Source organism: Stenella coeruleoalba (genome assembly GCF_951394435.1).
Source record: "Stenella coeruleoalba genome assembly, chromosome: 10".
NCBI classification, from domain to species: domain Eukaryota; kingdom Metazoa; phylum Chordata; class Mammalia; order Artiodactyla; family Delphinidae; genus Stenella; species Stenella coeruleoalba.
The window spans coordinates 68,967,150-68,994,084 of record NC_137156.1 but is presented as its reverse complement, the minus strand read 5'-3'; the positions used below and the strand labels follow the sequence as shown (position 1 = coordinate 68,994,084).

Sequence of the window (26,935 nt, the reverse complement as noted above, 5' to 3'; positions counted from 1 at the left end):
AGGCCCAGCCCCTGCTGTCCCCACCCACTCTGGGCAATAAAAGCCGCCTCCCTCCTGCTCGTGCCTCTGCTTCAGCACCGGCTGCGTCACTTGACCTCGAGGATCCTCTGGGTGTCAGGGAAGTCGTCCTCCAGGAGCGCGTCCTGAGGGGAGGACTGTATGTTTGTTAGTGGCTGGACTGAGACCAGGCCCTGGGTCCCCTTTCCCAAGCCCCCAGCCCCCGCACTCACGTCAAAGGGCTCACAAAAGGCATCATGACTACCAAAGACCGGGTTGGGGACAGAGACCAGGGTTGGGCTCGTCCCTTCCTGCCATGGGGAGAAGTCATCAGCAGCATCATCTTCCGCCTGGGAAGGGAGGTGAGTAGTGAGAAGCCTCAAGCAAGCTCGTTGGGCCCAGACCCCACCAACCCCATCAGTCTCCAGCCCAGCCTACCTGGAAGGCAGAGAAGCCAAAGCCTGCGGACCTGCTTCGGGCACGAAGGTAGAGGGCTCCGGCCGCAAGGCCAAGGAGCGCTCCAGCAGCTACCACAGCCCCTGCGCCTGCTGCCACAGGTGGGGCCTCCGGGGCCAACACTGCCCGCTGCCAACGAGGAGAGCATCAAGAGACCTGGCCAGAGCGGTCTCCTCACCCCTTGCCCACCCCTGGCCAACTCACAGGCTGTGGGGGTGCCAGGAGGGGGCTGGCCAGAGTGTGGATGATGCCGTTGAAGGCCACGATGTCCCACACAATGACGTGGCTAACCACAACTGCTCCTGGGACCTGTAGGGAGACCAGGTCAGGCCCAGTGGGTGAGTGAGGGCTGGGGCCAGTAGGGGAGGGGCAGCCTCCAGACTCACCACAGGGGCCTGAGAACTGTTGTCAGGGCCCATGTCACTGATGATGAGGCTGAGGCCTGAGTGGGCGGGAAGCAAGGTACCCTGGCTGGCGTTGGTGCTCAGGAAGGTGGTATTGGAGGCGTGTAGCTCCAGGTCTGGGCCGCTCAGTGTCTGTGGGCAAAGCAGGGCCTGTTGGCCTGGGCCAGCTAGAGGGAGCAGAGTTGGGCCCTGCTCTCCCCACATCCCCTGCTACTTACCAGGTTGTCCAAAAAGCCTTCGTTGACAGGGACGAAGAGTGTCTTGTAGGTGAGCTCGTCGTCCAGGAAGTCCAGGAAGTCGAGACCCCTCGGGGTGGCATTGGCATAACCCAGTAGCATCTGGGATGGTGCGGACAGGGTTGTGGGTAGGCTCTCTCCACAGGGATCCCAGCTGTACCACCCCCCGGTCCTAAGCCTGGGCCCCTGCACACCCCGTAGAAGGTGGAGAAGTTGGCAGTGGTGGCCAGTACATCAAGCAGCTTCCCATTGCACACGCTGGCCCCATCACCCACGAAGCCATCGCGGCATCGGCAGGCCACATCTGCAGGAAAGGCAGTGAGTTAGTGGGTCAGTGGGAAAAGGCAGGGCAGAGAATGGGGTGTGGTGGGTGGCTGTACCTTGCATGCGGTAGCAGTAGGCGTCCCAGCACTCCGACAGGTTCTCCCGGGCACCCAGACTGACCACGCCCACCTGACCATCGCCACAGTCTGCTGCCGGGAAAACGACGGGATGGGCAGCCGAGCCATTGGCCAGCCAGCCCACAAGGCAGAGGTGGAAGCCCAGCTGTAGGGGTACAAACAGATGCTGAGACCCAAGACCCAACTCAAGGGGCCCCCACAGGCTTGGCTCCAGACTCCTGGGCGCTCCAGACTCCTGGGCCCCGCGCACCTGCTGGGCAGCAGAGAGCTGAGGGAGAGAAGCAAGCACAGCTCCTTGGGCCCCACAGGCTGCCTCGGCCTGTGAGAAATTCAGGCTGTAGGAGCCACTGGGGGCCTGGAGGTGGAAGACACCAGCTCGTTTTTCTGTGGAAGGCAGGGATGCATGGTCAGAGGGCCAGCACCGAGGTAAAGCTGGGGTGCTGGGAGAGGGCAGGGAAGCACACCCTGGAAGTGCAGGTCAGTGCACACAGCGTCCACGTGACAGGGTGGTGGCTGGTCCAGGCAGCGGTCCACGGGCGGCTCAGGCTCCTCCAGACACTGCAGTCCATCACCCACGTAGCCGGCGTGGCACGCACAGCGCCGTGTGTTCTGGACAGCAGAGCAGGTGGGCGCCCTTCAGGGACTGGGCAGCCGCTCATCGGGGGGCCCCCGCCCAGCTGCTTGGCTGCCCGCCTGCTCACCGGTCCAGTGCTCAGGCAGTCAGCGTGCTCGCTGCAGCCCCCGCGGTGGCCATCCTCACAGGGGTTGCGGGCCCGGCAGCTCCAGCCATCACCCTCGTAGTCGGGCAGGCAGGTGCAGGTGACCACTGTGCCTACCTGGCTGCAGTTGGCATGCTCGCTGCACCCGCCACGCCCATGCTGGCACAGGTCTACCACTGGAGGCAGCGAGAGAGTGGTTGGACCAGGCGACAGGAGAGGAGGGGAGTGGGGCCTCCCACCTCACATTCCTGCTCACCTGTGCACGTGTGGCCATCCCCTTCGTAGCCCAGGCTGCACTCACAGCTGTGGCCAGCGCGGCACACGGCCTGGGATGCGCAAGGTGGAGCACACACAGGCTGCAGCTCTGTCCCCCAGGGCCCACCCCACACATCCAGGTTAGTGGCTGCCCTCCTAGACCCCCTTCCACCTCACTGTGCAGTTGGGGCATGCACTGGTGTGTGCAGCTATACAAGTGTGCAGGGTCGGCACAAGCACAGGGCCCACTCACCCAGCTGCACCTCACAGTGTGGCCCAGTCCAGCCCTCATCACAGAAGCAGGAGCCAGAGCCCCCCAGGCCCTCATCGCAGTGGCCATGGGAGGTACAGTTGCAGGCTGGGGAGAGGGACAGGCAGGATGGTGGCGGCACATGGGCCATGTGGATTAGGGAGCAGGATAGGGCAGGGTCGGGCAGGACAGCCTACCTTGGCAAAGGGGCCCAAAGGCACCTGGGGCACAGAGTTCACATGCCATCCCGGCAAACCTCGAATGGCACCTACAGTTCCCGCTGCCGCTCATGCCGTCCATGCACGTGCCATGGCCATTACAGGGGCTGCTGGCACCCCCAGGGCAAGCTAGGGGTTAGGGTGGGAGAAGAGAGGTGGGGCCAGGGACGCTCATCAGGAGCCGCAGACACGCATCCCCAGCCTAGCCACACAGTCCGTCCGCCACCCAGCAGCAGCAGAGGCTCTTGCAGAAGCAGCAATCCACCCAACTCCCCACGCCCTGGAGAACACCCGGACCCCCAACACACCCCACCAGGTCCTGTACCATCTACACACCCACCCCAGCTCTTAGAGCGTTCTCACCTGGTAAGATCCACTCCCCGCCCCCAGCCCCTGACCACCCTGACACCCTTTCTGAGGCACAACGGCCAGAACTACGCCCTTGGCCACCTTGGGAGCTGGAGAAGCCAGCCAGCAGCCTCCACAGCCTCAGGACACTCACCTCGGCACTCACTGCCATAGTGACCAGGGCAGCAGCTGGGCTTCCAGGTGGTGGTGACACAGTTGCGGTAGCAGCCCCTGCCCAGGCCTTGGGGCTGACCCCAGTGGCTGGGCCGGGCCCAAACACTGCGCAGTGCCAGGGAGTGCAGCGGAGGAGACGTCCAGAACTTTGAGAAGTAGCGCCAGCAGCCCTCAGGGCTGCCCTGGGCCAAGAGGAATCGGGCTGCAAACCTGAGCTTGGTAGGCCCTGGGCCCTTCCCCCACCCCCACCTGGCTCCCAGCCCCTTACCTGCTCCTGTGAGCCCTCAGGACAGGGTGGTTCCAGCCCACAAACGCTGCAAACCTTCTGCAAGGAAGGGAGACCAACAAAGCAAGCTCAAGTGAGTGGACAGGACAGGTGGGCTTAGGCCCCTGCCTATCCATCCACCTCTGGCCTGTGGCCTCCCTCACCAGCCACAGAGGCCGAGTCTCAAAGCGGTCACACCGGGCACCAAGGCCAGGTGGCTCCAGCAGCTGGTCGATGCCGTAAGCCAGGCCCCCCTCAAAGGGCAGGTGTCGCTGCACAATCCGGGCGTCCTCCTCTCCCACCGTGAGCTCACCCTGCAGGCGGAAGATGTGGAGTACGTGGTGGATCACAGATGTACTGCAGCCCCCCCCCCCCGCCCCGCCCTGCCAGTGCCAGGGCCCCTGCCTCCTGCTTCCCTCGTTCAAGCTTCCTCCCCAGACTCACCGGCCGGGCACGGCTGCAGGAGAAGGAGATGGGGGTCCCATGCATGGTGCGCAGTGGGCCCAGGTTGGGCAGGTCAGATGCCAAGGCCTGAGCAGATGGAGCACAGTTGGAGCTGGGAGGGCAGGCTCAGTGGCAGGCAGTGGGGACCAAGGTCTGGGAGTGCACCCACCTCGATGTTGCGGATCACGTGGCCCCGCACAATAGCCGCCAGCTTGTCACGGTGGTCTTTATGGTATAGCCAGACCTGGCGATCGGGAGGCAAGGCTTGCAGGGCGGAGTCTGTGGGCCACAGCATTGTGAAGGGCCTATGGAATGAATCTCGAAGCAGGGGCAGCAGGCCAGCCATCTGGTAGGATAGAGGTGTGACAGTCCCGTCAGAGGATGGTGGCAGATGGAGGGGCTCCAGGGACCCAGGTGACCTTCCCACCAGCCACATGCCTCTGTAGCCATCCCAGGCCAATAGACATGGACAATACATACAAGTTGTCAAGTATGTGGGCACAAATAAGCACACTCTTGTGCTCACTGGGACGCTCATGCCCACAAATATGTCCCTGTGCACAGAAAGGTGAGCACACACGTTGACAGTCGCCCGCATATACACACTTAAACGTGCACACATACACATACTGAAAGGGTCACACACAGGAGCAGTACCGTCACAAGGCCACTGAAGATCTTGTAACCGAAGCTCTCCGCAGCGGCAGTGAAGTTTCTCTGGGGACAGGCGCTCAGTGAACAGTGAGGTCAGGAGGGGAGGGAGGATCCCAGGCCCCTGGGCGCCTGCCTTCCAGCTCCCCGCCCGCACCCAGGTCATACCTGCGGAATCGGGGCAGCGTCAGGCTCCCAGTGCAGCGCTTCAGGTGGCAGCAGGACACGGTCGATGAAATGCAAGACACCGTTCACAGCCTCGTGGTCGCTGCTCACCAGGCGCGCGAAGTCATTGATGTATATGTTGCCCTGGGGGTGGGGCCGGGATTGAATAAAGCCAATTAGTGGGGTGCTCAGGGAGCTGTGGGTGGGGCCTGAGGTGGGAGCAGACCCTGGGTTGGGTGAGTCTTGGGGCAGGAAGTGGGCGGGGTCAAGGCTGAGGGTGGGTCTGGCCTCCAGCCCAGGGAAACAGCCACCCAGGGAAACAACCACTGGACTTGGCTGGTGGGAGCCGTGCAGACACAGGGCCAAGCTCAGAAGTCCTGAGCCCAGGACTGGCCCCTGGTAGTGGGTGGGGTCCGGGGACAGACTCATCTCCCTCTCATTAAAGCCGCCCTGGCCCTGGGAAGGTGAGACGGTCTTAAAAGCATGGGGACAGGGCATAGATGCGGGGCTTGAGAGCAGCTGAGTCCTTGGTCTGTGGACAGTCCATGTCGGGGACCAGGACCTGGGCTCACCTCCCTCTCACTGAAGCGCAGCGGGTGCCCGGAGAGTGTGGTGGCATAGCCCTCCTCTAGCAGCTCCTGGCTTCGCAGCTGCCGGCAACCAGCCACGTGATAGCGGAACACAAGCTGGCGATTGGCACGAATCCGGGCCAGCTCATCCTGGAGTGGGAGTCATGAGGGCACAAGGGTGCCCTGACTTCCACCTCTGCCCAGGCAGCGCCCACACCCCAGAATCCCCAGCCTTGCTCCAGGGGCTGAGTTACCTGCGACAGGTTGGTCATTAGATCTGCATGCGGCACAAAGATTGTGAAAGGCCCATCCCCCTTGAGCTCCTTGTATTCCTGGGGGGAGAGGGAAACAGCTTAAGTGGAAGAAGGGCGACCTGGGACCAACTCGAGGTTTCCACTGATTTTCTGGGAGAGACACAGACTCAGAAACCAAACCAGCCAGCCCTCTGACCAAATGAGAATATCATGGCCCAGAGACAGGTGGGATTTGCAGGTCAGAGAGGCCCAGGCTGGACCAAGGATGTGCAGGCCAGCTGGTTACTCACCAGGAGATGGAGGCTGAAGAATGAGGCATGCTTGTCCCGAAGGAGCTCCTGGATCAGGGGAGACAAGGATCAGCTCAGATTGTGGTTGGCCTCCATTCAGGGCTGGTGCCTGTCCCAGCACCTAGAGCCCAAGGTCTGGCCAAGATAGAGATGAGGAAAGGAAAGCCAGGGTGGTCTGTGCGGGGATCAGGATTGGTTTCATGGATCATAATTGGGTCATGCCTAGGTGGAGTCAGGGGTCAGGCTCAAGTCCTGGTCAGGGCCAGGATCAGGATCAAATTTGGGGTTTTAACCAATATCACGGGTCAGGCCCATGGGCGGCATTGCCAAGGCTCGGTCAGGGGTCCTACTTGGGCATCATTACCAGGCCGACTCGGGCACGGCAGGTGAAGCCATCACCCACAGTGTGGACTGCATCGCAGGTACACATCCTCTGGCCATCCCCTGTGCTTTTGCACACAGCATAGGGGCTGCAGCCTCCATTGTTCTGAGGCAGGGACAGGAAAGAGGCATCAGTGACTCCCAGGACTGCTGCCCCAACCAGCTGTGGGGAAGGGGCCATGAAGTTCCCTCCCCAACACCCAAGGCCCTGTTTCCTACTAATCAGTCAGACTTGACCTTGACCCCTCAGTCAGAGCGCAGGTGGCTCACCCTTCAGAAGAACTCAGGACCCTGCTGGGGGTGAGGAAGGCTGGTTCCCACCCCAGTCCCCCCCCCACTGTGGAACTGGGTGCGACTTGGGGGCCTGACCTGGGAGCAGGGGTCCAGGAGCACACAAGTCCGGATGCCGTCCCCACTGTAACCCTCGCGGCAGCTGCAGGAGACCTGTCCCAAATCCTAATCAGTGGGGCTGCTGGTACCCTAGAGTGGGCCAGCGCCCTGGACAGAAGGAGCACCCCTCCCTGGGCCTGGTCTGAGGAGGGCCACACCCTGTGAGGGAATGGCACAGCCCCAGTGTCCAGCTCTGCTGTGCTGACCTGCTGGGGGCCGGTGGGGATACATTCGGCGTGCATGTGGCAGCCTCCGTGGTGGATGAGACAGCCGTTAACTTCTGGGGGAAAAGACATTGGGATGAGGGCTGGCCCTAGGCAGCCCCTCCATTCATCTGTCTGTTGAGGTGCTCATCCCCTACTCTCTCAGCACCCTCAGGCTCACACCTGTGTGTGCCCCTCAGCCCTTCCTAGTCTCACTCATGCCACTGAAACCACACCCCTGGGGGCAGACCCCAGCCTCACCCTGGCACAGCTCCCCATCACCCGTGTAGCCATCCAGGCAGGTGCATGTCCGCTGACCAGGTGCCACATTGGTGCAGTTGGCGTGGGGGGAGCAGCCCCCATGGTCATGGGCACAAGGGTCCACCACTAGGGGTAGATGATCCCAGAGTTGTGAGCAGTGGGCATGGGACAGAGTGGGGACAGGGGAGGAGGGCATGAGAGAAAGGAAAAGGTCGGAGGGAGGGGTGAGACCCAAGAGGTGACAGGGGTAGAGACTGGACCTAAAGGGCATGGAAAGGGCTCTGTGGGGAAATCCACCCCCAAATTTCAGGGGCCTCAGGGCATTGGTGTGCCTGGACCTGCACAGTAGATGCCGTCGCCCGAGTACCCCGCGGCACAGACACAGGCAGGGGCTGCAGCCAAGTCCTGGACGCAGCTGGGAGGGATGGCAACAGCTTAGTCTATGTCTGCCCGGCCCCTGCCTTGACCCTAGCCACCCCCCCCACTTGCCCACCTGCCCCAGGCTGAGCTCACTCACTTGGCATTGGGGTCACACTTCTGTGGGCACTGAGGGCCAGTGATTTCTGGGGGGTAGGAGGATGGTTCTGATCATGCTGACCCAGGAACCGCCTCCCCAGGAGTCACCCGCCTCTCCCCCTTGGGGCCACTCCTCACTCTGGTCACAGCGGAGGCCCTGCCAACCCACGTTACAGACACAGCTTCCGTCCCCTCGGAGCCCCTCCTGGCACAGCCCGTGGGCACAGTCACACACTGGGAGCGGAACGAGGCAGGACAGAAGTTACCCAGTGCCTGTTCTGTCCCTGCTGCGGCGTCTCCATGACCGCTGTCCTTGGCCGCCTTTCCCACCATTCCTGCCCGCCCCCGGGGCCTCACCTCCAGTGCAGTTGGGCCCGTAGCGGCCCAGCTCACACATCTCACAGGCCGTTCCGTGGAAGCCCTCGTGGCAGCGGCACTCCCCACTGCCCAGGAGCCTGTCCTGACACTGCCCGTGGCCCGAGCACACACCACCCAGACCCCCCGGGCACGGCTCACACAGTGTGCCGAAGAAGCCAGGGCAGCAGTCAGGCACCTGTGGGAGGGGCACAAGGAGAGGCCCGGCACAGGCCAGGACAGACGTCAGGGGGCAGGGAAACGGCGGGGGTCGGGGGAAGGGCATCTTGGGGCCACAGAGCCACAGAACAAAGCAAGTCAGACCCAGAGAAATGGAGACTGCCTTCTACAAGCCTCTCCATGGCAGGGGTGAGGAAACGGACTCCACGGAGAGGGGCAGAGCTCGCCCCATTGCTGCCCCCAGGGCTTGGTTGCTGGTGTCAGTTCTAGGCTGAGCCTCTTTCTCTCTCTCCCCATCCCCACTCCCTGGAGGCACAGCTACAGAGACAAACACTGGCCCCTCTGACCTCAGACCTCTCTCCTCCTTCCGCCAGGCCTTTGCTTCCCTGGCTTCGTCATAGTCCTAGCCCTGCCTCTGCCTTTGAAGCCTAATCCCAGCTCCTGCCCTGGGCCCCCACTCCCACCTCCTCCTCTCTGGTCAAAGGCTTGGGGCTGGGGGTTGCTTCAGGGCAAACCTGGATCTTCTTGGCACACGTGTAAGAACAGCCCCGGGAGAAGGAGTAGCCAGACCGGTAGACACAGCTCTTCTTGGGGGTGTCCTGGAAATAGGGACAGGCAGGAGGACTCAGGCAGTGGCTTAGGTAGGGGCAAGGCAGTGAATGGGGAGACAGATTACAGGTGTCAGTGGGTGAGACAGGTAAGCAGGATAGCAAAAGGGTCAAGGAAGGACCACGACAGATAGACCTGAGGAGGAGAAGGTAGGCAGGACGGGCAGCCCGAGGGTCACTGGCCTCAGGTTGCCAGTCTGAGTGAGGCCTCCTCTGGGCAGACCTGGACCCAGGCCTCCTGGCCGCTGGCAGGAGAGCCAAGCGGCCCACGCTGCTCCAGGTTCCCATGCCTGGGTGAGCAGAGCTGGGCCCAGGGAGCTCGGACACCTTGGGCACAGTGAGAGCAGGTGAAGCAGGGACGGAATGTGCTGGGCCCTGCCTCACCTCCAGCTGGTAGCCTTGAGTGCAGCGGAATTTCCGGGTGCAATTTACACATTTCTCCTGAAGGGAAGGAGGGCAGAGTGTCAGGCAGTCCCGAGGCGGGGGCTCCAAACCCACCTTCCCTCCTCTGGGGCGGGCTAACAGCTCTCCCACCCCTGACCAAGTGTCCCTCCCGCCGGCCAGGCCAGCCAGAGCCTCCGGCTCTTGACCGCCCCTCTGCGCTCCCCAGGCCCCAGCCTCTTACCCGCAGGGCCTCTGCGTGGCTGTGCAGGCAGCGGCTTGAGCCCACCGTCAGGACCCCGGACAGGCCAAACAGTGAGCGGCCAGGGGCCTCCAGCACAGGGCCTTCCAGCGGCACATGGTTCACCTCGGGCTGGGGGTTAGGGCAGGAGGCTGAACACCCCCCCACCCCATCCCCACCCTCCCCTCAGGGGCTGCAGGCCACGGAGGCGCTCCAGGGCTGGGGTATCTCTGTGGACTGGGGGTCTCCCAGGATGGGAAGTCTCTGGACCAGAGGCTGAGGTGCCCAGGTGGGGGAACTCCAAAGAAAAGGGGTGTTCAAGAGCAGGGTGCCCGGGGCAGGGCCTCCTGTGCTCCCCCACCCCACCACCAACCTGGCCGCTATGGTTGTAGAAGACAAGCCAGTGCGTGGGGCCCAGGAGGGAGTTGCGGTGTCCGCCCCTGCGCAGGGCCTCTGTGGAAAGCGCCTCCCCCAGGATCACATGGTGTCGCACTACGTCCAAGTCCTGGAGGGGGAAGGAGAGGCTCAGGGGCTCCAGGACTCCAGAGTGCCCGGGACGGTGCGTCCCGTCCACTGTGTCCTTGTCGTGGGATGGGAGGCTCACCCACCCCCCTCAGTGGCCCCTGTCCCGGTGATCTTACCAGGCCGCTGCTGTTGGCCTGGGCCTCCAGAGAGTGGTTGGTTGGCACGAAGATGGTGTAGGCGGTGGCAGCCTCAATCTGGGGTACCAGCCTGTGGCGCTAGGGGCGGGTGCAGGCATCAGGGGTGGGCCTTCTTGCCCTCAATCCTGACCCTGGGGGAGGGTGCCCCCATCCAGGACTCCCCACTCCTGCCGCCCTTACCTGCAGCAGCTCCCGGAAGAGGCGGAAGGCAGGCACTGAGTCCAGCTGCTGCAGCAACCCCTGCCCCCCCAGCACATCCCCTCTCGGAGGCAGTAAGACCTGGCACAGAGCATGGGAGCTGGTCAGTACATCCTTGCCTCTTGGCATGACTAGAAGGTTCCCTGCACACACACCCCTCCAGCCATACCTGACTGACGACATGTAGGACACCATTGGTGGCAAGGAGGTCAGCCACGTCCACGCTGGCATTCTGCACCCAGACCCTCTGGAAGGCAGCAGGCAGAGCTCAGGGAGACACAGGTAGACACTTAAGAGTGCGTGTAGCACCAACAGAGAGGCTGCTGGGCACAAGGCACCCAACCTGGCCTGGACACCCTCAGACTCAGGACCTACCAGATGGGCACACAGACCCTCACCAGGGCCCATACATGAGGGGGCCAGGTGTGCACATGCAGACAAAGATGAACAGACAAGCCCTGGCAGGGCAGTCACTCTGGCCCAAAGACACCACCCAGCAGCAAATGTGTTCTGAGCACATCCTCTGAGCTCAGCCCTGGGCCGGGCAAGGGGACCCAATCGCATCGCCGGGGACCCTGGGCTGGGAAGCCTATAGCCACTCGAGGCCCCCCTTCCCTGTATGGTCCCCTCTTCTGCCCAAAGTTCACCACGTACCCCACTGATGTTGTGAATCTCCCAGCGTGCGGTGGGGCTCAGGGTGGCTATACTCTGCCCGTCCAGCCGGGCCAGCTCCTCCTCAGACAGGGCGCCCTGGAGAAAATGGGCCCTGAGAGGGCACAGTTCAGGGGGGCCATGGAACCGGGTTAGTGTAACCTACAGAGACCCCTGGAACCGGGCTCCACCCCGAAGTGTGGACACATGCCAGGTTGAGGACCTCTGGGGAGGGGCTGGGTCTCACCCAAAAGCCCCCTCCCGGAGCCCAGCCGTGGCAGCCCACCTGACCAGTTGCGGTAGCATCCTCGGCTGCAGCCAGAAGGCCTGGTCCTCAGGGCTCAGCCTACGGATGGCAGACTCCGAGGGCACCAGGGCTGTGACTCGGCTGTCAGCAGGAAGAGTGATGCCGGCCCCCTGTGCACATGGTGTGGGGGGGGACAGGGGGAGTGATGCAGGCAGCCACCACCTGAGATCACTTCCCCCAGCCTCCAGGCCTGCCCCCCACCTCCAGCTCTTAGAGCTGTTATGTGGCCTCCTGGATCTGAGTCCCCAAGCCCAGCATTCCATCCGATCCTACCTTGATCCACTGGTAGAAGATGGAGAAGTGGGCATTTGCCTCCAGCTCCTGAGGGGAGGGAAAAAGCTGAAGTCACCAGTCTAGGGATAGACTTGAGCTCCCTCCCTCCATGACCCTGAGTGCGGCCCCACCCCCGGATTACACAAGAGGACTCCTCCCCAAGCACAGGAAACCACTCACCTGGAAGATGTCTCCGTAGCAGCTGAAGCCATCACCCCCGTAGCCAGGGGGGCATGTGCAGACCCGCTGACCTCCTCCCACTGCCCGGCAGGTGGCCTGGGGTTGGAGGGCAGAGAGACATGGCCTCCACTCAGCACCCATAGGGCAAGCTGGACAGCACCCACCCTCCATCTCTCCACTCACTCTGGCCCATCCTCCTGCTGTCCTCCTGTCCAGCTACCCATCCCTACCATCTGTCTCTCCCTCTATCCAGTCTGTATTCAAGCTGCTCCTTTGGTGTGCCCGGCCCTGCTCTCCAAGCCAGTGAGCATGTGACGTGAGCTACCCCAACCCATCCTGGCAGATGGGTCAGGGAAGTCCAGGGCTGTGGGAGCATCGGGGAGGCCCCGGACCTCCAGGCGAGGCCTGAGCTGAGGGCAGGAGGAGCTAGCCAGGCCGAAGGTGTGGCGCTGGGAGCACGGGACAAGGGTGGTGAGGGCAGGGGCTGGGATCTTTATAAGGAGGGTGAAAGCTCTGTCCCGTGGGCAAGCAGGTGACAGGGTTTGGATTTCAGGTTGAGAAAGATCCCAATCCTGACCAGAGACAGGGACACTGCTGCGGCCAAGGCCTACCCCTGAAGCCTCCCCTGGGCCTGGAGCCCTCTCACCCCCTCACCAGATCATGGCAGCCACCGTTGCCTGCCCGGCAGGGGTCAATGGGACTGCACACGTAGCCGTCCCCCGCGAATCCCAGCTTGCAGGTGCACTGGCTCTGGAGAGGTTGGGGAGCAGAGAGCCTCATCTCACCAGAAGCATGAAACCCTTTCCTCCTCCACAGCTCAGCTCAGCTCCCGATGGGCACTCCCCTGGGGTGGTCTGCTCAGACCCCAGAGGAGCTTTTCCCAGCCCCACCCTTGGAGGTCCATGTTCTAGATGCAGAGGTTGAGGCCCTGAGGGGAGACTGGCTCTCAGGAAGAATCTGAGGAAGTGATGGCATTGGCAGGGGGGCATCCAGGAGCCTCGGGGCCTCTTTGCTCTCAGGCCTGGGCCCAGCCAGGCTGTTGATGTCTGCAGTGTGTGATGAGTGGGCAGGTTTTACCAAGACCAGCCCCAGGGATGGCCGCTCGGATCCCCCTCCAACCCCGCCACTCTGCTTGGCTGCTCTGATCCTTCCCGCTAAATGCCAGTGTCCTTGGGCTTGTCCACACCTCAGGTGAGTGACTAGTAAGACTCTCCAGATCTCAGTTGCCCTTCTTTGCACGATGGGGGCATCTGCAACCGCTTATTCCACCCTCAGTTCTGAACTTTAAAGCTGCTGATGGAGTTCGCAGCTCCAGCTCTCAGGCCCATCTGAGTGTCACTGCTGAGGTCCCACGGCTGGTGGTCCAGACAATCATGGGGCAGGAGTCAGGGAGCCCCACGGATCCCTACATAAGCCTGGGCCACACAGAGGCTGACCCTGAAGCAGCCAGGCCTGGCCTCCCAACTTGCATATTAGATTCTTCAACGCCAGCCAGTCCTCGGGCTCACTAGGCCTGACGTGCTTCACGTGGAAGATTCCAGATTCTGAGATCCTGTGACTGGAGTCTGAGACTCCAAAATTCCAAGAGCTGGATTTCCATGAGTCTAAAAATTTGGTGATGTCACTCTCTTTGGGCAGCTGTCTCTTCTTGCTTTGCTCAATACTGAATTCCTAAATCTAGAACAGCAACTAGCATGTAACAAGTGCCTGGTGACATGTGGGAAACCAGTGAGTGGGTGAATGAGCTAACTATCAGAAGGCAATGGCCCCAGTGGCCCGTAAGAGCAGAGAACTCATTGATTCTCAGTTATGAGAGTCCTCATCCCTGAGACACAGGAGCCACAGTCTTCTGACTTGGAAAAAATGCTGCCTTAGACCAGCACTCGAACACGCCTTCCTTTAAAACTACTGCAACCTTCGCATTGCTTCCAGCACCCGTCCACTGCTTCCAGATTGTACAACTCAACATTTCAGAACTGGATTCTCATTTGTGTCTGAGGTTTGAGACCCTGAGCTTGAGTTCTTAGACACTGCTAGAGTCAGATGGGCTAGCGGGAAGAGCCCCCCAGGATGGAGACCCCCACCCTGCTCTCTCGAGGCCGGCCAAGCCTCACCTGCCCGGGTCCCACATAGCTGCAGAGGGCGTCAGCATGGCAGCCACCTCGTACATCCAGCTCACACTCGTCGATGGCCACGCAGACACGACCGTCCCCACTCCAGCCCTTGTGGCACGTGCAGTGGTGGGTGCCTGGGGCCCCAGGGACACACTCAGCCTGTGAGAGCCGCGGATAAATGACTCAGGGCTGCAGGGTGGCAGGCTGAGGGCAAGGGAGTCCCACCTCGAGCCCGTGGGTCAGGACTTCAAGGAAAGGGCCAGACTCACATTCTCCGAGCATCCGCCACGGTCTGGGCGAGAGCAGGGGTTGCTGGGTGTGCAGGAGAAGCCGTCACCCTCAAAGCCATCGAGACAGAGACACCTGCGGGTGGGAGATGGTGAATGAGGAGCCTCCAGTAAGCCTCTGAAAGCTGTGAGCAAACTGACAAGTGCAGTCACAGACGCAGCAGAGAGGAAGCGCACGTCCTCACCTGGCAACATCCCCCTGGTTAACGCAGCGGGCATGCGGGTGGCACTGCTGGGCCTGTTCTGTGGGCCCACAGATCCCTGTGGACTCGTTGCAGAAGCGGCCACTGAAGCCCGGGGCACATGTGCCACGCTGGCACACCCCCCCACTGCCCGGACGGTTGTCACATAGACCGTGGACACAGTCGCAGTCTGCAGGGAGGAGATGGAGCAGGGAAACTGAGGCTGAGGCAGGGCTGGCTGGGAGCCAGGATGCAGTTGGGCAATGCTGGGAATGGGGCAGCCAGAATAGATTTGACTGCAGGGTCAAAATCAGGTCATCCCAGACTCGGGAGGGAGGAAGAAATGAGAGGGGGGCATTCATTGCTTTAAGTCACCCTATTCTAGCTGCCCTGCTCCCAACACCACCATCGGAAAGTTCTTCTGTATGTCTGACCTAAATCCTGCATGCTGTAGGTTAAACTGTGGCTCTCTTCCAGGCATGGGTAAAAGAGACATCTACTCTTGTGTTTCCAAAACCTTCTCCATAACCTCTGGACTGAACCCTTCTTCCTGAGGTTCTATTTCCCTTCTTGGGAGTCCCCAGCCCCACTTCCAAGCGACCCTTTTTCTCCCTGGCAGGTGGCCTAGGCCAGGATCACCCACCTTGCCGGCACTGGTCTCCATGCTTGTTTGGGTTGGAGCAGATGTGGCAGGCGATGCCCTTGTAGTCTGGGAAGCAGAGGCAGGCCCCACTGCCCTGGACCCCATCACTGCACTGGGGGTGGGCAGGAGGCAAGAGCAGTCACGGGGAGGGGATTATCCACATTCTCTTCCCTAACATCCCTTCTCTCCACAGGCTGTGAGCTCCTGCTCCCCCTAGAAGACCTCCTGCTGGAAGAGACCTTCCAACTCACTGATGCTGCCAAAGAACTAGCCCCTAAAAGGCACCTGGCCCTGGAAGCTTCATGGGTGACTTCTGCTTAACCTAGAAACACATAACTCCTGTGCTCCTCCACAGCCAGGTGCTAAAGCAATCGTGATATTACAAAATGGCAAAAATACAACACACACAAAAAGCTACTGACAAATAGCCCTTATGAAAATAGATGTAACAATCTAATTAATTGATTCTAATTAAAATAAACATAATTTGGTCCAACTTCCACTGCCTCGATGTGAAGAACCCAATACCAGAGAGAGGCAGGCTTTGCTCAGACATACAGCCAGTCACCGGCCAACTCAGAAAGGAGCCCCTATCTCCCCCACCCCTCACTCCAGGGCAGGAGGGGACTCACGTTGCCTTTGCCATAGCAGGGGTTGGAGAAGCCCCCAGGACACTGCACACAGTCAGGCCCAAAAAACCCTTTGCAGCAGCCAGGTTTCTGTAAGAGAGAACACATCTGAGGGTCCATCAGGAGCCACGTCGACCCCCTGGCCCAGGTTGCTTCTGCTCCCTGATGCCATGTCTAGAGCAAGGGGGTGGGCGAGGCCCCTCTGCGACACCTTTTCCACCATTAGGATGCAGCACAGCTCTCTGAGGATGGCAGACCACCCAGTCCCAGCCTGGGGGCTCCAGAGGAGAAGCAAGTGCCCCAGATCCCTAGGGAGCAAGTGCCCCATGCCCAGGCTCACCAGGATGGTCTGATTGCAGTAGTGGGCGCAGCCCTTCTTCAGGACGTTCAGCCCAGTAGGGTCATGGATGTAGACACACTCCTCAGGGGAGATGTCCTGGGTGGGCCGTGCCAGGCTGGTCAGCAGGCAGGGGTTTTGGGCCGGCCCCCTTCACCAGGCAGCCCTGGTCAAGGGACCTTGGCCCCCTGGGCCCGGCACCTCCCCTGTCAGTGGGGCTGAGCCTCCAGGTCCAGCTGAGCCTCCCAGCCCCACTTCCCCACCCTGACCCAGGGCAGAAACCTCACGGGGCAGTCAGGAGTCAGCCCTGAGAGCTGGGCCAAGGGATGCTCACCAGCTTCACGCTGTTGGGGGGGCACATGCTGGTGTTCAGGGCTTGGCAGTCCACACAGGAGCCCTGGGCAGGGTAGGGGGAGGAAGGGAGAAGGGTTAGTCATGGTTTATTTATTTAGCAAACCCTAAGAAAGAGGCACTCAGCCAAGGCCTGAGGTATGAGAAAGAGTCACCACAGGAGGGCCAGAGGTTGGTGTTCCAGGCAGAGGGAAGAGCAAGGGCAAAGGCCCCGCGGCGGGAGAGCTCAGTGTGAGAGCATCACAGATTTGGGCAGGGAGGCTGGGAATAGGGCTGTAGATGCGTGAGTGACAGCAAAGGGACCATCAGGAGGACTGCTGAGGGCTGGGTGTGGGGTGTCCAGGTGAAAACTGGGGCCTGCGCCCGAGCCCCAAAGCCACCCATTCATTTGAGGAGACCTAGAAAACGGTACCTCTCCCTTGGAAGATGACCCCGACCCAAGCAGCGCTGGGGTCCCGTGCGCTTACCGCCACGACCTTGTGCTGCTCTTCGTTGCAAAGCTTGGGCAGGATGGGCAGGATGGTCGGGGGCAGCAGGATGCCTTCCAGCATGTGGATGACGCCGTTGGCAGCCAGCACGTCCACTCTCCGTAGGGGTACCCCCTCAGGTCCCAGCAGGATGCGCCCCTGTGGCGGAGCCCAGCATGCACCCTTGGCCCAGTCCCCTCCCCTGCACTCAGCACACTGTCAGAAGCCCAGCCTGTCAGCCACCTCTTCACCCGCTCCCTGGCAACATCTCTTGCTCTGGCAGAACCGCTCCAGCCTCTGCACCCTGACCCACATGGTTTCTGTCACGTGGAGCCCCTCCCCCTGCCCATGTGCTCACTCTCCTCCTCTTTGGAGCCCTCCCAGCTTGTTGGGCCCCAGGAGAGGGATTTGATCTGTGCCTGCTCCCATATGACCCTCCACCAGGGCATGCCCACCGCAGGGCTCAGAGCACGAAGCCGGGTCCGAAAGAGGCTCGACACCTGGCTGGTCATCACCAGCCCCTCCACCGGTCCATCCCTGGTGCTCATGGAGCTCACCTCCTCCGAGATATTCACAGCCAGGACCTGATTTGCCATGGTGAGGACCCGGCCCTTGGAGATGAGCTTCTCAACAGTCAGCTGGGGTGGAGAAGAGAGTGGCCTTAGGCCAGGCACTAGCCACCCCTTGGGGCCACACCCAGTCCTGCCCAGGTGACTCGCAGCTACCACCTTGGTCCCCAGGCTCTCCTCTGTCCTGTAGAGTCCAGATGGGCGGGGAGGGGAGAAGGGGCCCCCCGGAAGACCGGAATCTGCAGACAAACCCTCTGACAGCCCACTGGCAGGTGTAAGCCAGCCACTCTCCCAGAGGACCTCTCACCTGGCCGTGGCTATAGACATGGTACCTCACCAGCTCCTGCAGTTTGGAGAGACCCTGGCAGGAAAGAGAGGGCTTGGATGCTAGAGGCTCTGAGCCTGTATCCCTGGCCCCTTCTCCCCGACAAGCTTACCGCTGTGAAGAGGTAGACCAGGCGGCCGTCCCGCAAGCCATCCACTGCCTCATTGCTGGGGGCAAAGACTGTGAAGGGCCCAGGGCCATCCAGGAAGGAGGGCAGCCCACAGTTCTGTGGCGGTGAGAAGGAGTCTCAGGGGGTTCTGTGGCCAACCCTTACCTCTAAATCCTGCCTGGGCCCTGCTGCCCTTGGTCTGCAGGGAACACCCACCAAAAGTAAGTGGGTGACATTGGCAATGGGTTCATGCTACCACAGAGCCTCAGGATTCTGATGGGCAGGTTCCAGGATCGGGGTGTGGGCAAAGGCCCGTCCTACTCCAGAAGCCCAGATCACTGTGGGGCAGATTCTGGGTAGTGAGGGGTCCTGGGACAAAAGATCAGATGGGCGAGGACCTTTTGCCCAGACTCACCTCCAGTATGGTTTCAAACCGGGTGAAGGCCTCAGTGGAGGCAAGGATCTGGCCGATTGTCCTCTGTAGGAAGGGATGAGCATGAGGGCCCCAGAGGGGAAGGAGCTCTGCTCCAGCCCTGCCCAGAACTGCCCCGCCCCCCTCTCCGAACTCAGTGCGGGTCAGAGGCCACGCAGGGGCACAGGGCGGTGGGAGGGGAAGGCACTAGCTTACCTTGGGGTCCTCCGGGAGCTCTGGTGGGGGCTGCCACCGCAGGGCAGTGACCACGTGGAAGATGCCATTGGCTGCTGGGTAGTTGGCCTTGTGGATGGTGAATGTCTGCTGGGGCTGGTCTTTGTACTTGTAGATGTATTTCTGCTGAGACATGAGACCTCTGGCTCAGACTCCAAACACCCACTCCTTGTCCTGAGGCTCTATCCCACCTCCACACCTTTTCCCGGGCTGTTTCCCACCTATGACTCCTCTGGTCCCCGGGCTGAGGTCCCTGCTTACCCTGAAGCGGCCGAAAGTGACCGTGATCTCCTGTCCAGCCAGTGTCCACCACCTGCGTGTAGGCTGGGTTCCTGACTCCTCCAGCATGTGCTGCCCTGCGATGATGTGCTGTCTGCAGAGCTGCTGGGCAAGGGATGCCTGTGGGCACAAGGGGACAGGGGTGCCGAGTGGGCCCAGGGCAGGGCAGGCAGTCCTCTTCAGGGACCGTTGCCCAAGCAACGGAGGGGACAGGAGGCCTCCCAGGCCTCAGACCCCTAGAGTGTGCACTGGGGACACTCTCAGGGCCCTGAAGCCTAGGGCAGGGTCCAGGGAGGAGGCCCACTCCTCAATAGGCAGGGGCTCACGTTCATGGTCCTAGAGGATATGGACGGTGCCAGCACGGTGAATGGGCCCGATGTGCTGAGGATCTCCCGGCAGCCCTGGTCTGGGGGCAGGAGAGGGTGTATCAGAATGGGTCTGGGAGGCCCTCAGCCATCAGTCCTGGGTTTTGGAGAGTTGAGGTTGGGGGGTGGGGGCGGCGTTGGGTCTAGATCTAGGGTAAATGGGGACATCAGGATCTGGGGGGGTAGCTCCCACCTCCATCATGCACCCCACCACAGTCCATTCTCTGCTTCCACAGCTCTTGGGCAGAGAAATAAGGCATCTCTGGAGAGTCTGCCAAGGATGCTGGGTGCAAGGGGCGGGGTCTCAGGCGAGTGACGGGGGTCACACACCCAGCATGGCAAAGGCGACTCTCAGCCGCAGTAACGTCATGCTCGTCTGGCTGGCCTTCTGCACCTCGTGGAGTAGGTGTCCGTAGCAGGCACGCCCGTCTCCCACCTCGCCGTCCTTGCACACACAGCTGGGGGCATGGGTAGAACTGGTCAGGGCGGGGGCGTGGCCAGGTCCCCCTCCTGGCCCTCACCCACCAACCCCACAGAGCCCTTGAGGTGCACACGGGCACAAACTTGCCCCTGCCAAGCCCACCCTCTCTGCTCTGGCCCTGGTGCCCAGCCCAAGGCGCCTGTGCTCACCTGGTCTTTCCATCAGGGGTCACCTGGCAGGTGGCTGACCGGTCACAGGAGTAGGGGAAGCAGTAGGCAAAGCAGCCCGCGGAGGCATTGCGGTTGGTGCTGACCAGGCCTGGCTTACATGAGCAGGAAGCCTGGCCCACCCGGAGGGGAGGGAGGACGACACCACATCCGTGAGAACCGTGGCATCTGCCACACCCACAGAGCTCTGCTGGGTCCTCACAGCCACCGGCCCAGAAGCGGGTTGTCATGCTCTTCCCATTTAACAAATGGGACAGCTTAGGCTCCTAGGAGGCCCGCGACTGTCCCACAGCCCATGCGAGCTGGGGGACCGCAGGGCAGGCCCAGCCCAGGGCCCCAGCTCACCTGGCCTGGCCTCTTGTACAGACATAAGGTGGAGTTGCTGGGGCAGCCGCCGTTGTTGGTGGTGCATGGGTCCTGGGGCAGACACACCGTTCCGTCCCCATGGTAGTTTTCAGGGCAGCGACACTGTGCCTGCCCCCTGGGGCTCACGGAGCACTGGGCAACTGGGGAGCAGGGTGACGGCTGGCAGGGGTCAGGGGCTGCCAGGGCAGTGGAAAGAGCCCAAGTGAGACGAGCACCCAGGAGGCCCATCTCCTCCACAGCCTCTATCCAGGCTGGCCCAGGGATGGGGTGAACAGGCTGATCTAGACCTTGGGGACAGGCCCTATTTCCCTCCCTCAGGGAGAGTTCTCCCTCCCTGTAAAAGGCCAGATCGTACTTGCTGGTTTAAAAGGATGCTCACCCTGAGCTGGGGCTCCTAGCCTCTAGATCCCAGACTTACCTAGGCATTCGCCGCCCTGCTGGGTGTGGCCAGGCAGGCAGCTGCAGGTAGGGGTCTCTGCAGAGCACTGGGAGTTCTGAGGACAGTTCAGGGCCTGGCAGACCGGGAGCTCTGAGTGGAGAAAGGAGAGTTATCACAGCAGCTCAAAGTCCCAGGTTGGGAAGGAACACAGGAGTGAAGATGCTATGTCAAATTTGCTGTGTGACCCTGGCCAGGGCCCCATCCTCTCTGGGCCTCTGGGCAGTGAAGGTTTCAGATGACACCCCCTCCCCTGAGAGAGGCTGCAGGCAGAGGTCCTGCTGAGGCTCAGGCCCCATCCTTCACCCAGTCAGCCTTTCCTGCTCTGGCCACTAAAGACTGGCTACCCCAGCAGCTGCTCACCTTGGTCACAGTGGGGTCCAGTGAATCCAGCAAAGCACAGGCAGCTTCCATCCCCGAGTGGCCCATGGCGGCACACGCCATGCACACAGCTGCAGACTGGGAGGGATACACATGGACAGGTGGGACCCCAGCCTCAGCCAGGGGCACACAGGGACGTCGAGTCCCTGCCCTCTGCATCTCCAGAACTCAGCTCCAGCAGGCACAACCTCAAAAATACAGAATTGTGGTGCAGGACCAGAGGGGTGGTGGGAGCCCAGGGCAGGCACCTGTGCTAGGTAGAAGGTTCAAGGAAGGCTTCCTGGAGGAGGCCTTCAAGAACAGCATGGGCAGGGGCTAGAGGTGTGATAAAGCAAAGCTCATGTTCCTAGAAGGGATGTGTGAGGCTGAGCAGCTGGGAGGGAGTCTGGTAGGGGCTGGCTGTAGGGACCAGGTCCCCACTGGCCCCCAAGTGGACATCGGCCCCGCCCCCTGCCTGGCCAGCACTCACCTGACTGGCAGTCAGGGCCGAAGCGGTTGGGGTCTCTACACTCCTGGCAGGCTGAGCCACTGAAGTTTTCCTGGCAGAGGGAGACACCAAGTCAGTGCAGCCCCTCCACTGCCCCCACCCCAGCCCCACCAGGCTCTTACCTGGCACACGCAGGTCCCGTTCCTGTCTATGCCATCCAGGCAGGTCCCGTGGCTGTTACATGGGGTCTCAGCACCCCCAGGGCACTCTGTGGACCCCCCCGCCACACAGAACTCAGCTCTGCCCCAAGAACTCTCAATTTACCTGACCCCAGCAGCTCTGGGCAGCCCCAGACTTGGTCCCTCCCCTGGGGCAGCCAGAGCCAAGAGGCCCAGCTGTCCATTAAATGAGCCAGTGGAAGGGGAAGGCAGGTGGGTTGAGGCATGAGGAGCAAGGCTGGGACCCTCCCCCATACCATAGCACTGGGACCCCCAGTAGCCAGGGCAGCAGGCCTTCTGCACCACGTCCTTCGAGCACTCCACGCTGCAGCCGCTCACAGACAACAAAGAGTCCCCCAGCTGGACCTCGTATCTGGGGACCAAGGATGGGCAGGGTGATGGGAGGGGCTCCCCCAGCAGCCTCCAGCCCAGCCTCCCCACACTGGGTTCTGTTACTCTTGGTCCCCCGACCCCTTCCCGCCTGGCCCTGAGCTGAACACAGGGCCTGGTCCATAGTAGATGCTCAATAAACAGCACTTGCCCTGCATTCTTACTCCTTCCTCCCTGCTTATCTCTGTCCCAATGGAGGGGCCAACAGACATGTGGATGAATGAGTCCCTGCCCTCAATCCCCAGGCCTGCCAGGCCCTCCTGGTCCCCTGCCATCCCACAGGATACCCCTGGAAGCAAGCAAGGGTGGAGTGGGGGTCCGCACCGGCAGTCCTGTGAGATCTTCTCCGGGAACTCCCGAAGCCAGCCCGAGGGACACACCCGCTTCTTGATGGCAGGGCACGGGGTGCAGGGTATGTGAGTGACAAACCTGGTCTTCATGTCGCAGCGTCTGGACTGTACCTGGGCATGGGGAGGGTTTGGAGTGAGGGACCTGAACCCTGCACACAGCCCTGACCCTTGATCGCAGTGACGCCTAGCACCCCTCTCCAGGTCCTGGTTTCCCATCTGTTCATTGGGGAGGCAGTGAGAACAGGGAAGGCCCTGAGTCTGGGGGAAACCGGCCTGTCACAGGCTGTCCCTGCCACAGTGTGTCTCTATGTCCACAGCCATACACCTCTGCCCGGGGGCCTGGAGGCACACCCAGAAGCCTCAGAGTCTCTGCCTTCTGACACAGAGCATCTGGCCCTCTTGTTCCACCCTGGGTGATTCAAAGGAGGAAACTGAACCCCATCAGGGTGGCCCTCGCCTGTAGCCACCCAGGAACTTTAACCTAGACTCTCAAGCTAGTGCTCATTCACCCCTTTCATTTAAACATAAACACTAAATGACAGGCTGACACTGTTGGGGAGGAGAACACAGTTGACGCCATCCTCCATCCCCTGGGCACAGGCAGGATGAGAGCTTCAGCCATGCGCCATGGGGCTGGCCCTCCAGTTGTCACTCTGCTCTGAGCACGTCCCCACCTCACTCCCAAATGACCCCCTCGGCCAGCCCAGGGCCCTCTCTGGTGCCCTGCGGTCAGAGACCCAGCAGCCAGCCCCATGCCCGAGGCCAGCCCGTGTGAGCAGGCGTGTGGGAGGGGGTCTGAGTTTGGGCCAAGCAGTCACATTCCCTGAGCCCTGGTCCAGGCCTGGCCCACAGCCCCACACGCCAGCCGGGACCCAGGGGTCCACTGCCCATCACTGGATGGGCAGTGCTGGGAGTGAGAGAACTGAGAAGACCCAGGCTGGAGGCCCAGGTGGCTTCCTGGGGAGGTGACAATTGAGTTGGGACCTGAAGGATGCATGAAAATTGGTCAGGGTCACTGCTCCTAGCAGAGGGGACAGGAGAGGCAAAAGTCACGAAGTGGGAGGAAGCAAACGGCCATGTGTGATGAGGCAGAGACAGGCAGAGAGGAGGCTGGAGAGGGGCTGGGGCCAGGCCAGGCCAGTGAGGGGAGGTGGAGTCCGGAGCAGACCCAGGACTCGTTTATGTTTTAAATGGGCCCTCTGGCTGCTGCATGGAGAACAGAGGTGGGGGCAGGAGAAGAGATGGTCACCTGAGAGCCAAGAAAGCCCTAGGCCTGCAGTCCACTCGCTGGCCTGTCACAGCTCCCCCAAGTCCACCATCAGTGGGGCTACCATTATGGCAACAAAGTCCCAATAACCTACAGCACTGGCCCTGGAGGAATGGAAGCTAAACTCTTGGTTGCCAGTGGGAGAAAAGACCACAGCAAAGTGCATTTTGATGAGGAGAGCTTTCAGGGGCTTGGGGCATGGCCTGGAGAAGCTGAGAAGTTCTCATCTTAAAGAGTGCTGAAATGTATAACTGATTCACTTTGTTATAAAGCAGAAACTAACACACCATTGTAAAGCAATTATACCCCAATAAAGATGTTAAAAAAAAAAGAAAAAAAAAGTGCTGAACACAATGTGCTCCAAAAGGGGGTAAACCCAGGACATCTCTTTCCTAGAACACATCACAGATGTGTGGCTCTCAAAGCCAAAGAAAAGGAGAAATAGTGCCTCAATACTTTCTGGTGTACATGAAGGTCCCAGGGCCTCTCCCAGCTGCTGTGATTTGGCCTTTTCCGCTCCTGCCTCTGTGGTCTGCAAAGAGGGAAGTTGCTGCGGGCGGCCTCAGCCCGAGCTGTGGGGCTGGATGTTGTGGTCTCATTCCCCAGCCTGAGGCTCGGTCTTTGCTGAGCCAGGGAGCGACTAGGAAGTTGGGTAATTTCAAGGCCAGGCAGCTGCTGGCTCAGGGCAAAGGCTCTGCAGGTGGGGGGTTCCCCTGAGGGCCACCTGGCCAGCCAGACACAGCTGCCAGCGTCAGCGCAATGGCCCAGGGACCAGTTCTCAGAGCAGCCCTGGATAAGGGCTCAGGGGCAGTGAGAGAGCACTGTCCTCACTCTTGGGCAGAGGGGGAGGTCCTGTCAAGTGGGGGGTGAGTCACAAGCACGGGAGGAAGCTGGAGCCTTGTGGCTGGTGGTGGGGTGGACACTCATTCACGAGCTGTTGCATCTGTAACTGTGTGATGGATGGATAAACCAGCGGACAAGTCACACTTCTCTCTGGGACCTCACCGGAAGTGGGCATGCAGGCCCCCTCTGCCTGGTGGCGTGGAAGGAGCATCAGCCCCAGCCGACAATCTCGCCACTGGTCCCGTTGGGTGGAGTGAGGCTGGATTCCAGCCGAGTGCTGAATCAGATTCCCTTCTTCCCTAGGGCACCTCGGGACCCGTCTGAGCCAGGCGGGTGCTGCTCCCCTCCCTGCCCTAATCCAGAACTGATTTTGCAATGTTTGCATCCCATAGAGACACTGCTGGGGAAGTTGAGGAGACACGAGGTGTTAGCCTGTTGTGAGAAGGTGGAAGAAGTTCCCTCAAGCTGGGGTCCAGGGCCCAGAACCCAAACTCCCTCAGATGGGAAGGGACCTCCCAAACTACTTCCCCCTGCCCAAGATCAATGCTCCTCTCCCTTCAAACCCCAGCTTGAGACCACAGGCTTCACCTGCACCAGCATACACCTAGCAGAGGAGGCACTTGTGAAAGACTTGAATAGACAGGTGCTAAGCCCCCTCCTCCAGGAAGCCTTCTCTGCCTCTACTGCCTGAATCTTCCTGTGTTTGAGTTCTGCTCCTCACTAGCTATGTGACCCAGAAGTCATCCCTTCCCCTTAGAGCCTCGGTTTCCTAATGTTTACAGTGGATCTCGTGCTACACAAGGTGCCGGTAGTGCTGAGGGACTGAGGGTGAGTGAGAGGCCAGCGTCGCTGCGTCCCTGACAAGAACCCCCAGGGCCCTCTTCCCTGGCCCAGGAGGTCTGAGCCCCAGCCCCAGAAGGCAGACTTAGAGGTGGTCTGTGACAAGGAAAAACTCCCAGGCTGAGGTCCCTCATAGACCCCTGTCACAAGAACATAAGGAGGTGGCCTTCGAAATTCCCTTGCATTGTACACATGGGGAAACCGAGGCAGGGAGGGAGCAGGAACCACCTGCAGGGCTCAGCACAGCCTGAAACCCTTGGCTCTTCCACCATCACTGTCACTTTTTCAACCTCAGATCTTCCCGTTCCCAACCCTGACTTGGCCCTGAAGCTGGTGAGGCCCCTCACCAGACCACAAGGCCGATGAGAGCAAGCCCCAGGGTAGCACAGGGCCTGGGTCCCTGTCCTGGCTCTGCCTGGCAGTGGGATCCTGGGCAAGTCCTTTTCCTCTCGGGACCTTAGTCTGCCTGTTAGTGATTTGGGGACAGTAGCAGCTGCCCCAAGAGAACTTGGCCTCACAGGAGAGGGTCCTTCACCTGGAGGCAGGCCCCAGCCAGGTGACTGTCTCCAGGCCTAGGGTGGGAGGCTCTCACAGAAACTCCAGTTGGGAAAATGTCCCTACTATAGGGCTTGGGTGGATCTGCAGACAGGCATCCCAAAGGGGGCTTGTGCATGTGGACCTGACAGCCACACACTGGGACCATCGGCTCCTCCCTCATGGCCAGATGGGGAACCGCAGATGGCGGTCTGGAGCGTGGCTCTGGAGTTGGACCAACCTGTCTCTATCATCCTTGGGGTTTGGCTTCCTCAAGCGGAGAATAACAGGGCCCACTGCTCAGGGGCTGGGATGGCTTGAGGGGATGATGCTGGGTGTGCCCAGGGCTGTGCACTTGAACACCAGCTCTTAGGCTTGAGGGCATTATTGTTGGCTGCTGTTTGCCCAGAGGGACTGGGGGTGAGTAGACCTCATTCTGCCTCTGGGCACACACACATGCACACACACCCAGCACGCCTACACATGGTCCACGTGAGCCTCTCAGTTTGTCAGCCCTGCGAGGGTTGGGGGTGATCACATCTCCCATCCCCAAGCCAGGGCCACAGAGACACCGGGCCTCAGTCCGGGCAGGGGGATGGGCCCGGCTCTGTATACCCTACCCTCAGGCTGGGGAGACCTGGGACGGCTGCCCACACCCCCCGGCTGGCTAGCCGGACACAGAGGGGCAGGCTGACACATCCCTGCCACCCCAAGCAGCGAGACACAGACCTCAGCCTGGGGAGGTGGGCACAAGAGCCCAGCCCTCTGTCCAGCTCAGAGAAGGTCAGACAAGAACCAGCTGCCCTGTGTCCCCAGCCCCGTGCCTGATCCATGAGCGCTCCCTCCCTGCTCCTACTACTGGCTGGGAGGGCCTGGATGTCATGCCCCCCACGACCGGCTCACACTCACCTTCTGCCCCCCGATGAAGTTGAAGCCTGCCAGGCAGAGGACCAGCAGGCAGAGCAGGAGGTGGTCCCGGGGCCCTGCCATGGCTGGTGGTGGCTGGCGGGCACGCTGTCCAGGACAGAACTGGGGCAGCCGGCGCGGAGA

General features: G+C 61.1%; 1 protein-coding gene across 5 annotated transcripts; it reads right to left on the bottom strand.

Annotated features, from left to right (window-relative positions):
- Position 1: 1 nt before the first annotated feature.
- On the bottom strand, positions 2-26,935 carry STAB1 (stabilin 1). Of its 5 annotated transcripts, none has more exons than XM_079934979.1 (69): positions 26,795-26,935; positions 22,376-22,512; positions 21,919-22,034; positions 21,626-21,711; positions 21,486-21,555; positions 20,999-21,094; positions 20,618-20,728; positions 20,179-20,375; positions 19,816-19,946; positions 19,516-19,643; positions 19,147-19,226; positions 18,803-18,940; positions 18,524-18,664; positions 18,311-18,373; positions 17,899-18,012; positions 17,769-17,822; positions 17,450-17,530; positions 16,893-17,051; positions 16,409-16,471; positions 16,078-16,173; positions 15,741-15,827; positions 15,109-15,220; positions 14,469-14,655; positions 14,266-14,359; positions 13,997-14,155; positions 12,537-12,632; positions 11,883-11,978; positions 11,703-11,750; positions 11,409-11,539; positions 11,126-11,237; positions 10,641-10,718; positions 10,454-10,552; positions 10,253-10,351; positions 9,985-10,116; positions 9,615-9,743; positions 9,374-9,430; positions 8,897-8,980; positions 8,205-8,400; positions 7,986-8,081; positions 7,849-7,894; positions 7,670-7,746; positions 7,332-7,457; positions 7,074-7,147; positions 6,847-6,921; positions 6,461-6,583; positions 6,097-6,144; positions 5,807-5,884; positions 5,556-5,702; positions 4,987-5,127; positions 4,825-4,884; positions 4,337-4,513; positions 4,168-4,254; positions 3,888-4,037; positions 3,727-3,783; positions 3,439-3,640; positions 2,916-3,065; positions 2,722-2,826; positions 2,470-2,577; positions 2,196-2,389; positions 1,959-2,103; positions 1,745-1,878; positions 1,474-1,639; positions 1,288-1,397; positions 1,076-1,195; positions 840-989; positions 658-762; positions 436-582; positions 231-347; positions 2-143 (listed from the first exon to the last, which is right to left on the bottom strand). In XM_079934979.1, exons 1-69 carry the CDS (start codon positions 26,873-26,875, stop codon positions 87-89), a joined length of 7,710 nt encoding a protein of 2,569 aa, XP_079791105.1. In that variant the 5' UTR covers positions 26,876-26,935; the 3' UTR covers positions 2-86. The 5 variants fall into 5 exon arrangements, with proteins under 5 accessions (XP_079791105.1, XP_079791106.1, XP_079791103.1 ...); XM_079934980.1 differs by having other exon boundaries at positions 3,727-3,780; XM_079934977.1 differs by having other exon boundaries at positions 30-155.